The sequence below is a fragment of the Geotrypetes seraphini genome, chromosome 2 (genome assembly GCF_902459505.1).
Source record: "Geotrypetes seraphini chromosome 2, aGeoSer1.1, whole genome shotgun sequence".
Taxonomy (NCBI): Eukaryota; Metazoa; Chordata; class Amphibia; order Gymnophiona; family Dermophiidae; genus Geotrypetes; species Geotrypetes seraphini.
In genome coordinates this window covers 116049024-116062444 of record NC_047085.1, presented here as the reverse complement: position 1 = coordinate 116062444, position 13421 = coordinate 116049024, and the positions used below count along the sequence as shown (strand labels likewise).

At 44.4% G+C, this 13421-nt stretch overlaps 1 protein-coding gene across 2 annotated transcripts in view; it reads left to right on the top strand.

Moving 5' to 3' along the window:
- CHCHD7 (coiled-coil-helix-coiled-coil-helix domain containing 7) overlaps positions 1 to 12435 on the top strand; it is a 34344-nt gene extending 21909 nt beyond the window's left edge. For both annotated transcript variants that reach the window (XM_033929922.1, XM_033929921.1), the window contains one exon: positions 12026 to 12435. In XM_033929922.1, coding sequence (XP_033785813.1) covers positions 12026 to 12130 — 105 coding nt within the window. In that variant the 3' untranslated portion in view covers positions 12131 to 12435. The remainder of the gene's footprint in view (positions 1 to 12025) is intronic.
- The last annotated feature ends 986 nt before the right edge of the window (positions 12436 to 13421 follow it).

Below are 13421 nucleotides of genomic sequence, written 5' to 3'. Positions count from 1 at the left end.
AAACCTGTCCTGGGGGATCCCCAGCCAGTCAGGTTTTCAAGATATCCCTAATGAATATGCATGAGAGAGATTTGCATATAATGAAAGTGATAGGTATGCAAATCTCTCTCATGCATATTCATTAGGACCTGACTGGCTGGGGTCCCCCAGGACAGGTTTGGGAACCACTGCACTAAGTCTATTCCCTTCATTGTCTTGAATGTTTCGATCATGTCTCCTCTTTTCAAGGGAGAACAAGCCCAGCTTCTTTAATCTCTCACCGTACAGCAACTCCCCCAACCCCTTAACCATTTTAGTCGCTCTTCTCTGGACCCTTTCGAGTAGTACCATGTCCTTCTTCATGTATGGCGACCAGTGCTGGACGCAGTATTCCAGGTGAGGGTGTACAATAGCCCGGTACAGCGGCATGATAACCCTCTCTGATCTGTTCGTGATCCCCTTCTTAATCATTCCTAGCATTCTGTTAGCCCTTTTCGCTGCCACTGCGCATTGTGCAGATGGCCTCATTGACTTGTCGACCAGTACTCCCAGGTCTCTTTCCTGGGAGGTCTCTCCTAGTACTGCCCCGGACATCTTGTATTCATGTGTGGGATTTTTGATACCAACATGCATTACCTTACACTTATCCACATTGAACCTCATTTGCCATGTCGCTGCCCATTTCTCGAGCGTGGTTATGTCACGTTGCAGATCTTCACAAAAGCCCCCCACGTCCTCACTACTCTGTATAGCTTTGTATCGTCTGCAAATTTAATCACCTCACTCGTCGTACCCATTTCCAGATCGTTTATGAATATGTTGAAGAGCACAGGTCCAAGTACCAAGCCCTGCGGCACCCCACTGGTGACATTCTTCCAGTCTGAGTATTGTCCATTTACCCCCCACTCTCTGTTTGTTTCCAATCTGCTAGCCAGTCTTTAATCCACCTGAGTATTTCACCCTGTATTCCATGGCTCTCAATTTTTTGAAGTAGTCGTTTGTGTGGAACCTTGTCTAACGCCTTCTGAAAATCCAGATATACAATATCGACCGGTCTCCCTTGTCTGTCTGCTATTTACCCCCTTGAAAAAGTGCAGCAAGTTCGTCAAAGCAAGATCATCATTTGCTGAAGCCATGCTGACTGATCCTCATCAGTTTGTGTCCGTCAAGGTGATCAATGATGCGGTCTTATCGGCACCTCTATCATCTTTCCCGGTACTGAAGTCAGACTCACCGGTCTGTAGTTTCCCGGATCGCCTCTCAAACCTTTTTTGAAGATTGGCGTAACATTCGCCACCTTCCAGTCTTCCGGAATCCTTCCCGATCTAATCGACAGATTGGCTATTAGTTGAAGTAGTTCAGCTATAGTTCCTTTCAGTTCTTTAATGACCCTTGGATGGATGCCATCCGGTCCTGGGGATTTGTCGCTCTTAAGTCTATCGAGAGGAGAGTGTGTCCGAAGAGGCAGTATTCTCCCCTCGAGAGGCCAGTGAATCGGAGGGCTCGCTGCAGGGAATGGCTCAAAAGGACTTGCTTCTTTTGGAAAAACCAGCGACCGGATCATCTTCTGCTATGGAGGAACAAGGCACTGGGGAGGTAAACCAATCACCTGAGCCTGCTTTTACTACACTAATAGTTCCTTTTGCTCCAGTTAAGCCCCCAGAAGTTACACTAGATTCACTTTGGGAATTAGTATTGGCATTGGGGAATTCCCTGAATCCCCAAATTAAAAATTTAGATAAAGAATTGAAAGACCAGAAAGAAGAAATAAAAACTTTGAAAGAGGATATTAAACTATTGAAATCAGATATAAAAATGATTGGAAGCCATCATGATCTACTTGTAAAGGATAATTTGATTTTAAGGAGAAAATTGGAAGTACTTGAAAACAATAGCCGGATTAATAATTTACGTTTAATTAATTTTCCAAGGGTTCCGTCAATTTCCCCAAGTGATATGATAAAGCGTTACTTTCTGGAAATACTTAAAATTCCTGAGAACTCTTTACCACCTTTGTCAAGAGTGTATTATCTACCTACAAAGACTCAGGATTCTCAGAAGAAAGAAGGTGTTGGAAAACCTCAGGAATTTTCCCTGGACGTTTCCGCTTTATTGGAACAATCAGATAGAGAAGTGGCTATTTCAGCCACTCTCTTATTGTCTGTGGCTTTGGCTCCAGACAAAGATTGGATCCTTAAACTTTTCTTTAAAAATAGATCCAGAGACTTCCTGGGTTTCCATATTCAAATTTTTCCTGATGTCTCTAGGGAGACTCAAAAGAGAAGAAGGGAATTTCTACTATTGAAACCGGGTGTGACTCAAATTGGTGGTTTATTTTTCCTTAGATATCCTTGTAAATGTGTAGTGAGGTATCGTACTTTAAAATATGTGTTTCTTGAACCGGCTCAGTTGACGGCTTTCCTCTCCAATAAGCGCCTTGAAATGGAATAATATCTAAGTCCGAGTAATAATTTAGCTCTGTTTCAGCATCAGATAGTGAGCTCTCTTGTTAATTATTAGATGGTTTAATCACTCCTATTTCCTAATCATGGATCCTAATAAATTGAGGACTAGTGTGTGATTAAGTAGAGAAATAATTTCCTATTATAATTTGAATTATTTTTTGGATGGTAATTTCAATACTATGTTATCTTAATTACACTTTCTGTACAAGATGATATGCTTGTTAATTAATATGAAAACTTATAAATAAAAAAAATAAAATAAAAAAAAGCCTATCAATCTGCCTGCATACTTCTTCTAGACTAACTGTCAAACTTGTCAGTTTCCCGTCTTCGCCTCCAGCATATAGCCTGTCGGGTTCCGGTATGTCCTCTTTGGTAAATACAGATGCAAAAATGTGTTCAGTTTATCAGTGATGGCTTTGTCCTCCTTTAGCACTCCCTTTATTCCATTATCATCCAACGGTCCCACCGCTTCCTTTGCGGGTCGTTTCCCCTTAATGTATCGAAAGAAAGGCTTGAAGTTTTTTGCCTCCTTGGCTATTTTTTCCTCGTAGTCTTTTGGCACTTTTTACTGCTTTATGGCACTTGAGTTGATGCTGTTTGTGCTTTTTCCAGTTTTTATCCATTTTTGACCTTTTCCATTCCTTAAACGAAGTCTTCTTGTCTCTGATCGCTTCCTTCACTGCTACAGTGAGCCACGCCGGTTCTTTGATCTTTTTCCTCTTGGCTCCCTTGTTGATACGGGGTATATATAGATTTTGCGCCTCAGTGACTGTGTCCTTAAAAAGGAACCATGCCTGCTCTAGCGTTTTAACAGTGCTTATCCTCTTCTTGATTATTTTCCCCACCATGAGTCTCATCCCTTCATAATTTCCTTTTCGGAAGTTCAGCGCCGTGGCTGTCATTCTGGATCTATGTTTCGCCCCTGCATCTATGTCTAAGCGGATCATATTGTGATCACTGGTTCCCAACATCCGCTCTACTTCTACATCTTGCACCTGTCCTCGTAGTCCATTTAAAATTAAGTCCAGAATTGTATTTCCTCTCGTGTTTTCCTTGACAAGTTGTTCCAGGAAGCAATCGCCTACAGCATCCAGGAACTTGGTCTCCCTACTGCAGCTGGAGGTGCCTAGATTCCAGTCTATACCCAGGTAGTTGAAATCACCCATGATAACTGTAATCACCCATTCCTACTCTCCTCCCATCCCCCCTTCAGCGATAAGAGAGATAGAAACAAAGGGCCTCAAAGGCTCAACCTCAGCAATGACCAACTCCCACAGTGTGGATGGATGAAGCACCCCTGGAGATGGTGGGGTGGAAGCAGTCCTTTGGAGCTGGCCCATTGGGAGCTGTGCAGTCTTGGTGGTTTATTCTTAATTTGAGCAGCCCACTGCACACAGGACCACAAATATTCATCTTGTGAAAAAAAAAACCCTCAATCACCAAGCTTTATTAGTTACTGACTTGAGCGCTTGATCAATCCCATGTACTAAAAACTTGTAATAGCTAAGCAAGAACATATTCTGCAAATTGCTTAGGAAAAGTACTTGTGCTTCAGTAGGTTTCCTTCCTAATTCTTAAAATCCAAAACTGCATGCTGTTTTCTCAGAGTTAAACTGCTCCTGTGATCCACTTCTCCTGAATGTCAGGAAGTATACTTTGCCTGCCCCTGTATTCCCTCCCCCCCAGGTAAGGGTAATATCGATCAATTTACTTGTAAATGGCTTTTGAAAATATTATCTTATGTATTCACACCTAGAAGCTAAGCCTGCATTTGTCTGAACTGGCTCTTACTAATGAAGAAATGTAAGTTTCTAGCTGAACTATGTTGCCCTTTTTAGGTGCTAGTGGAAGAATGTTTGTCTATGGATATTATGACAGGGTAAGACCTGGACTGGATTAGCCAGAGTCCTGACCTGGGTCATCCAAGCCTCAGCTGAGCAGTTGAATGAGGCATGGAGGGTAGAGGGGTTTCTGCATCAAATAAAAAGGTCCAGCAAAGGTGTTTTTTAGTGTGAATTATTATGTCTTTATTTCTGGCTTATACTTTGAAGGAAAAACAAAATACAAACTTGCTCTGGTGACTAAACAGCTTATTAGCACAACCAGGCTCCAAGAGTTGCACAGTTCACAATCTGGCAATTTTCACCCAAACATGTGCTTTCAACCGGCTATTCTCTGCCAGTTCTTTTTACAAAAAAAAAGATCAAACTTTTAGTATCAAAGTCCTGGAACCAGTGGAACTGCTTAGCCTGGCTCTTTTACAGTATTTCTGTGTGTTGCAATTTCAGGACACAATTATTCCAACTCTTCTGTTAACTTCAATTTAATCAGAAGCAGGGATTATACACCCTTCTGTTAGGGTTTGAGTCAATTCCACCTTCCCAGAAACAGCATATGATTTCCCCAAGCTTTTATTCAATAAGCATGGCTTTAGGCAAACAGGATTCTACAGGTTCCATTTCATAATCACCTATACACATTTCTTATCCCAGGACAAGCAGGCAGCTATTCTCACATATGGGTGACCTCATCAGTGGAGCCCGGATGCGGAAGCTCGCAAGCAGACTTGCTTGAAGAAACTAGAAGTTTCAAGTCGACCGCACCGCGCATGCGCGAGTGCCTTCCCGCCCAGCGTAGGGCGCATCTCCTCAGTTCTCAGTTTTCCACGGAGCCAAGACATCCATCTTTGACTCTGTGTTCAACTTTGTTACTTTCGTGCCTTCTCTCAACCGCGGTTTGTTTGTTTGTTTTTTTCTTCATGAATCGCTGGGGGTTTTTTCTTTCTTTCTTTTTCATTTAAAAAAATTATTTTCTTCCATTCAGCTGCCAAGGCAGGCCGCTCGGCCGCAGCCCAGGGGCTTCGATCTTGCGGCTGTTTTTCCTCCTATGTCCCGGCCAGCAACGGGCTTCAAGAAGTGTAGCCAGTGTGTGATTTCCCTCACGGACCCACACAGTTGGTGCCTCAAGTGCCTGGGGCTGGATCATCAACCGAAGTCGTGCAAGCGCTGTGCTATTCGTCAACCTTGAGCCCTTAAACGTCGTCGTCTTTTGATGGAGAAGCTCTTCAGGATGGATTCTTCCTCCAATCCCTCGACTTGAAGGCGACCTCGGCCTCAGTTTCGACCGAGACTCCTCCTGCTTCCATCTCGAGCCTCATCAGACCTTCATCATTTGCAGCAGCTCTCTCCTCGACAACTTCTGCTGTATCTTCACCTGTATCCTCAGATCAGATAGCTCAGCAGAAAGTTCCAGCGGTGGTGCTTAAGGTGCCTAAGACTTCCAAGTCAAAGTACATTTACACTGCCTCGGTGGAACCTCCAGCCAAAGCAGGTGGTCCGGTTTCAGACACAGATCTATCCTTGCCGGCTTCTTTCCAGACCATGTTGGAGAAGCAATTCATTCAGTTTCTTATTAATATGGAACTGAAGCTTCTTCCTTCCATCCAGCCTGGGCATTCTGCAGACTTCCGCGAGGTCGAGCCGCTTCCTTTGCCTCAGTCTGAGCTTGCACACTCTTTGCAGGGAGCAGAGTCACTGCGAGTGTCTGGTCTGGCATCCAAGCATGTAAAGCAAGGAGCGGAATCTTTGCAAGTGCCTCAGCAGGAATCCTCACACTCTATACAAGGAGCAGAGTCTTTGGGAGTGCATCGAGGTTCCTTCACCAAGCCTCTGGAGTTTCGATCTACAGCCTCCAGTCCTATCCATTCTTTGGTGGCATCGGCTGCTTCTGTCTCCGAGGCGAAGTCTCCTCGATCCTCGAGATCGCTTCCAAGCATCGCTTTCACTGACGATCGAGGCCTTCATCGAGGCATACTTCCAGGCATAGTTCTTCTTCTAAAGAACGTCCCTCTTCAACTAAGCCTCGATCTACTCCTACTTTTACTAGATCGCCGACTCCTTGATTGAGGTCTCCACTTCCACACCTCAAGGATATAGCGGTTTCTATTGCTTCGTCCAAGTCTCCATATTCTTTTGATGCCTTTTTTTCTGCCAAAGCTTCATCTTTGACCCAGGTGCCTCGACGACCTCGAGTCCTTCTCAAGGCAAAGCATTGGCAGATCAGCTATCTTTTTTTTTTTTTTTCAACTTTTCAATCTTTTTTTTTCAACTTTTCTTCGTGAGATGGCTTTTGACTTGGATCTTCAATTAGATGCTGGTTCGAAATACTCTAAGGAGTATCTCGGTCATGCATCTACCTCAACCTCCGGCAGAGTCACTTAAGCTTCCTTTTCACAACCTGTCTTTATCCACTAAGTCTATTCCCTTGAATGTTTCGATCATGTCTCCTCTTTTCAAGGGAGAACAAGCCCAGCTTCTTTAATCTCTCACCGTACAGCAACTCCCCCAACCCCTTAACCATTTTAGTCGCTCTTCTCTGGACCCTTTCGAGTAGTATTGTGTCCTTCATGTATGGCGACCAATGCTGGACGCATTATTCAAGGTGAGGGCATACCATAGCCCGGTACAGCGGCATGATAACCCTCTATGATCTATTCGTGATCCTTCTTAATCATTCCTAGCATTCTGTTTGCCCTTTTTGCTGTCGCTGCGCATTGTGCAGGTGGCCTCATTGACTTGTCGACCAGTACTCCCAGGTCTCTTTCCTGAGAGGACTAGTACTGTCCTGGACATCTTGCATGTTGGTATCAAAAATCCAACACACGAATACATTACCTTACACTTATCCATGTCTGCAAATTTAATCACCTCACTCATTGTACCCATTTCCAGATCATTTATGAATATGTTGAAGAGCACAGGTCCAAGTACTGAACCCTGCGGCACCCCACTGGTGACATTCTTCCAATCTGAGTATTGTCCAAATAATCTAAGGAGTATCTCGAGGTCATGCATCTACCTCAACCTCCGGCAGAGTCACTTAAACTTCCTCTTCACAAGCTTTTGTCTCTGACTTGTCAGAGGCCTGAAGACCCCTTTTACCATTCCAGCTGTTTCAGGCAAATTGGACTCTAGATGTCAAACCCTTTTCAATGGAGGGAAAACTATGGACAAATTCAGACATCTTATCTATCAAAATTCTATGATGTCCTCGTCCTTAATTATAATTTTCATTTTATTACTTATTTTGAGTTCCTTAACTCTTACCTAAATTTTTGAGTTATTTGGATACTCAAACACTTTGAATTTCAAGAAGTCATTGCTTCTTTATCACAGGTCAGATTACATCTTCTTCAGTCATCTTATGATGCCTTAGAGTTGTCTGCCCGGGCAGCTGCTTGCTCTGTAGCAATACATTATCTTGCCTGGCTTCATACCATTGACATGGACCCTAATCTTCAGGACCGCTTGGCTAATATTCCTTGTATAGGCAATGACTTCTTTGATGGATGAATCGATAGAGGCAGCCACTAAGAAATTGTCTGACCATGAAAAATCTTTTGCATCTATTATCGGACCTAAACCAAAGTCGACTCCTTCCAAGCCTACACGTCCTCCTCCCATTTACCAGAGACGTTTTGCTCCAAGAGCGGCTCCTTACACTCGCCCTCCTCCTAAGAAGCAGCAGCCTCAGAAGCAACAAAAATCTCAGCCTTCTGCTTCACAGCCTTTTTGACTGTCTTAAACAGAGCATAACCTCTATCGTTCTGTCTCTTGACTTCTCTTCCACCTATTGGAGGTCATCTCCATCACTTTTTCCACCGATGGATGACTATTACATCCGACCTATGGGTGCTGACCACCATCAAGAAAGGATACTCTCTTCATTTCACTCAGGTTCCACCAGAGCTTCCTCCAAGAGTATCCTTCCAATCCTTCCCAGACCGCCCTTCTTCAGGAAGCTCAAGCTCTGCTTCATCTCCATGCCATCTAACCAGTTCCTTTGGAACAGCAGAACAGAGGGTTTTACTCCCGTTACTTCCTTGTTCCTGAAGAAGACGGGCGATCTGCGGCCTGTTCTAGATCTCGGGGCTGAACAAATTTTGGTAAGAGAAAAATTTTGCATGTTGTCCCTGGCATCCCTTTATCCCCTTCTCGAGCAGAGCAACTGGTTATGCTCTGGATCTCAAGGAGGCCTACCCTCATATTCCCATTCATCCGGCCTCCCGTCAATATCTCATATTTCGGGTGGAGAATCTTCTTTCGGACTGGCTTCATCTCCCAGAGGATTCACCAAGTGCCTGGTAGTGGTAGCAGCAGCTGCAAGGAACCATAGTCTTCATGTATTTCCCTACCTAGACGACTGGCTCATCAAAGATTCAACATCTCAGGGGGTTATTGTAGTGACCCAACGGACTACCTGGTTCCTACAAAGTTTGGGATTCGAAATCAACTTTCCCAAATCCCAACTACAGCCCTTACAGACTCTACAATTCATCGGAGCTGTTCTGGACACTGTCCAACTCGGAGCATTCCTCCCACAACAACGTCTGGATGCTCTTCTTCAACTCTTTGTCATACAGTGTCTTCCCGCTCTTCCATCTCGGCGAGACACATGATGGTACTCCTGGGTCACATGGCCTCCATAGTACACGTGACTCCTTTTGCCAGACTTCACCTCAGAATTCCTCAGTGGACCCTGGCATCCCAATGGACGCAGGATTGCAATCTACTTTCTTGACACAAGTCACTCCTTCATTGAAGCAGTCTCTCCGTTGGTGGATGCTCTCTTCCAATCTCTCCAGAGGCTTGCTTTTTCAACCCCCCCCCATCAGAAGGTCTTCACGACAGATTCTTTGACCTACGTTTGGGGTGCTCATCTCGATGGTCTCCGTACACAAGGCCATTGGACCAATACGGATCGTCAGTGTCGCATCAATCTGTTGGAACTCAGAGCGATCCTCAAGGCTCTCCACGCTTTTCAACATCTTCTTCACAATTAAGTAGTCCTCATTCGGAAGGACAACCAAGTCGCCATGTATTATGTCAACAAACAGGGAGGGACGGAATCTGCCTTCCTTTGTCAAGAAGCTCTGAAGGTTTGGGACTGGGCAATCTGCCACAACACCTTCCTCAAAGCTGTCTACATCCAAGGGGCGAAGAATTGCTTGGCGGACAACTTGAGGAGTCTTCTGTAACCTCAGAATTGACACTCTATTCTTCGCCTCTTCATCACATTTTTTCACAATTGGGAACACCTCAGACCTCTTTGCAGCTCCCCACAACTACAAACTGCCTCAGTTCTGCTCCAGGATATACTCTCCTCATCGCCTCGAGGCAGATGCTTTTCTTCTGGAATGGACAAATCTCTTCCTATATGCATTCCCTCTCATTCTCAAGGCTCTGGTCAAGTTGAACGATCATGCCACCATGATTCTGATTTGCTCCTCGGTGGCTGAGACAACCTTGGTACTCCCTTCTACTTCAACTCAGCAGCAGGGAGCCATGCCTTCTACCAGTTTTTCCTTCTCTGCTTACACAGAGTAAAGGATCTCTGCTTCATCCCAACCTGCAGTCTCTATACCTGACAGCTTGGTACCTTTCAACATGACTCTTCTTCAGTTTTCTCAATCTGTAAGATGTTTTAGAGGCTTCTAGGTAACCTACCACTAGACAATGCTATCACCAAAAATGGACTAGATTTTCTACATGGTGTTTTTCTTATGATAAGGAGCCTCAACATTCCTCCTTATCTTCTATTTTAGATTACCTTTTGCACTTATCCACTTCTGGTCTTAAGTCTACATCGATCCGAGTCCATCTCAGTGCAATTGAGGCTTTCCATCAGCCTATTGAAGGGAAACCCCTCTTTGCTCATCCGGTGATTTCCAGATTCATGAAAGGAATTTTCAATGTCAAACCTCTCAAACCGCCTCCTGTGGTTTGGGACCTCAATGTTGTCCTTGCTCAACTGATGAAGCCTCTGTTTGAACCAATTGACAAGGCTCATCTAAAGTATCTCACTTGGAAAGTGGTGTTTCTCATTGCCCTCACTTCTGCTCGATGAGTCAGTGAGCTGCAAGCCTTAGTTGCTGATCCACCTTTCAGGGTGTTTCATCATGACAAGGTGGCCCTACGTATTCATCCAAAATTCCTCCCTAAAGTGATATCGGAATTTCATCTCAACCAATCTATTCTTCCAGTGTTCTTTCCAAAGCCTCAGTCTCATCCTGGAGAAGTAGCTCTTCATGCTTTGGCCTTCTATTTGGAACACACCAAACCACACAGAACTGCTCCTCAACGTTTTGTCTCCTATGATCCAAATAAGTTGGGACATCCTATCTAAGCGTACCATCTCCAACTGGATGGCGGCTTGAATCTCATTCTGCTATGCGCAGGCTGTATTACCTCTACACAGAGTCGCAGCCCATAAAGTCAGAGCAATGGCAGCTTCCGTAGCTTTCCTCAGATCTACACCTATTGAAGAGATTTGAAGGCTGCTTCTTGGTCCTCTGTTCATACTTTCACATCTCACTATTGTCTGGATACTTTTGCCAGACAGGAAGGACAGTTTGGCCAAACAGTATTATAAAATCTATTCTCCTAAATTGCTAACACTTCCACCATCCCATTCTGGTTAGCTTGGAGGTCATCCATATGTGAGAATAGGCTGCCTGCTTGTCCTGGGATAAAGCACAGTTACTTACCGTAACAGGTGTTATCCAGGGACAGCAGGCAGCTATTCTTGCAACCCATCCACCTCCCCTGGTTGGCTTCTCTGCTAGCTATCTGAACTGAGGAGACGTGCCCTACGCTGGGCAGGAAGGTATTCGCGCATGTGCAATGCGGTCAACTTCAAGTTTCTTCAAGCAAATCTGCTTGCAAGCTTCCGCATCCGGGTTCCGCTGATGACGTCACCCATATGTGAGAATAGCTGTCTGCTGTCCCTGGATAACACCTGTTATGGTAAGTAACTGTGCTTTCTGGCATTTCTACATCCACAACAGTGTTACCTTCAGAGGAATGCTGACAAGATTCAGACCTGGGATTTTCTCTGTTTCCTGTGAGAAATGCTGGCTTCTGTCCCCTGGATTGCACTTGTCTGACTTTTTTTTATTTTTTATTTCCCCCCCCCCATGGATTCAGGCAGGCTTAAGGTTGGTGGCTGCCTCTCTGGCCTAGAGACCACACCTTTTTCTCTAGCCTTATGCTGATTGTCTCTAGAAACACCTGTGGTTCTCTGGTAATTTGCTAATGATCTTGGATAGCTTCCCTGCTGATTAGCCCTTCCCCCAGCAGAGCTAATTCCAGGAGCTAATCCTTTTTCTATCACTGGCCTGGTACCTGTTGGTAGTTGTAGTTCTTTGCCTTTAGCATTCCATACACTAGAACTAGGCAAGAATAATCGGGTCACTTTTTGGGCTGCCTTTCACTGGGGATAAATTCTGCAGGGCAGTTTCCCTAACCTGCCTGCTTCTAGGGATAGTTTTAGAGCACTGCAGGGCTTCTTCCAACCTGACATGACTCTCCCCAGAAAGCACAGTTACTTACCATAACAGGTGTTATCCAGGGACAGCAGGCAGCAGTCACAATATTTACAGCCTATTTCATAGTTGGTACTTCACTAGTTCATAGCATAAGCATCCAAACTTAAAGTGAACTTTTTTTTTTTTTTTTTTTTTTTTTTTTTGTAAAAGGACAGGGAAAAATTCTGTTCATGCAACTTTTTTTTTTCCCCAGGGTACAGTTGTGATGCAGAGGAGAAGGGATGGTGTGAAACCCAACATGCCTACTGCTGATGAAAGACTGAAAATTTTAGAGGCACAGGGACAGATGCCATACTAGTCTGAAAGATTTTATGGGTAGTGGCTTCTGGTCCTCTAATATAGATTTTATATATTTATCAATTTTGGATTTCATTGAATAGAAGACTTTAACTCAACTCTCTCTTTGAAAAGTGGCCACAAACTGGTAAATGGAGAAAAATCTTACCATCTTATATCTGTAATGAAATTGTGTAACAGAAGTTTAAATTTTGGTTGGAGTTGCTTCTACTCAACCATGAAACATGGTTTACCTTTCTATAATGTTTTGTTCCATTGTTGTACTCAAATGTTCTTCATCCTCACTATCTCTCTTCCCCCATCACCTGGTTTTACTAAGCTGTGGAAGAGGTTTCTACCGTGACCTGAAACACTAAATGCTCTGACATTCATAGACTGCCTGTGAATGTCAGAGTATTGTCTGAGCATTTAGCACTCTAGGCTGCAGTAGAAACCTCTATTGCGGCTTAGTAAAAGAGGACCTATGCTAGTAACAGTATATGCTAGCAGGGCCCATCTAGTGTGGCCAATAAGGCGGCCTGCATGGAATAGCAGGTACAATCATGTTTGAATACTGACCTAACAAATAAGGCAGTCCCATAATCATGGAAGAGTGGCTTTATAATTTTGGATAGTCCTATTTATTGTCACTATTTGAATAAACCAGTAATCTAACAATGTTTTAAATTGAAATTTTAGGCACTATCAACCCTTAGGTGAATGAGACACACAAACGCATCTTTGTTCTTGATCTGCCCCTGCTATCCTTGGATCACAGGCATTAGCAGTCTGCCTAGCACTGGTCCTACTTCCCAAGAGTTGAAGGTGCTGTCAAAGCTGCAGTTACAACCTGGTCTCTAGTGGTGTTTGGTCCCCAAGGAGGGCTCCCCTTGTTAAAGGGGGGGACAGCATTGGCTCCCGGAGCATACTGCACTGGCAGGACTAAGGGCTAGATTCACTAAGCAAACCCTTTGTGACCAGATTTCCTTCTGGCCCGATTCACTAACCTCTCCTGTGATCTGCTTCCAATCTGTGCATGCAAATGAGGGGAAACACATGCAAAGTAGACAGGGACGCGATTCACAAAATAAATTTTTGAAACAGATTGGGCTGGCTGATCAACACAAGAAGTGACTGCTGGGGACCAGTCGAACATCTTTCCAAGTCTCCAGCTCCATTGAAGACCTGCTCTCTGCCGCATCTCTCCTGCCTGCTGTCCTGATGCTCTTCCCCAGATTTCTCCTGCCTGCTCTGCCCCGCACTGTGAGCCTGTGGTTTTAACCTGCAGGTTAAAACCACGGCCTCACTGGGCT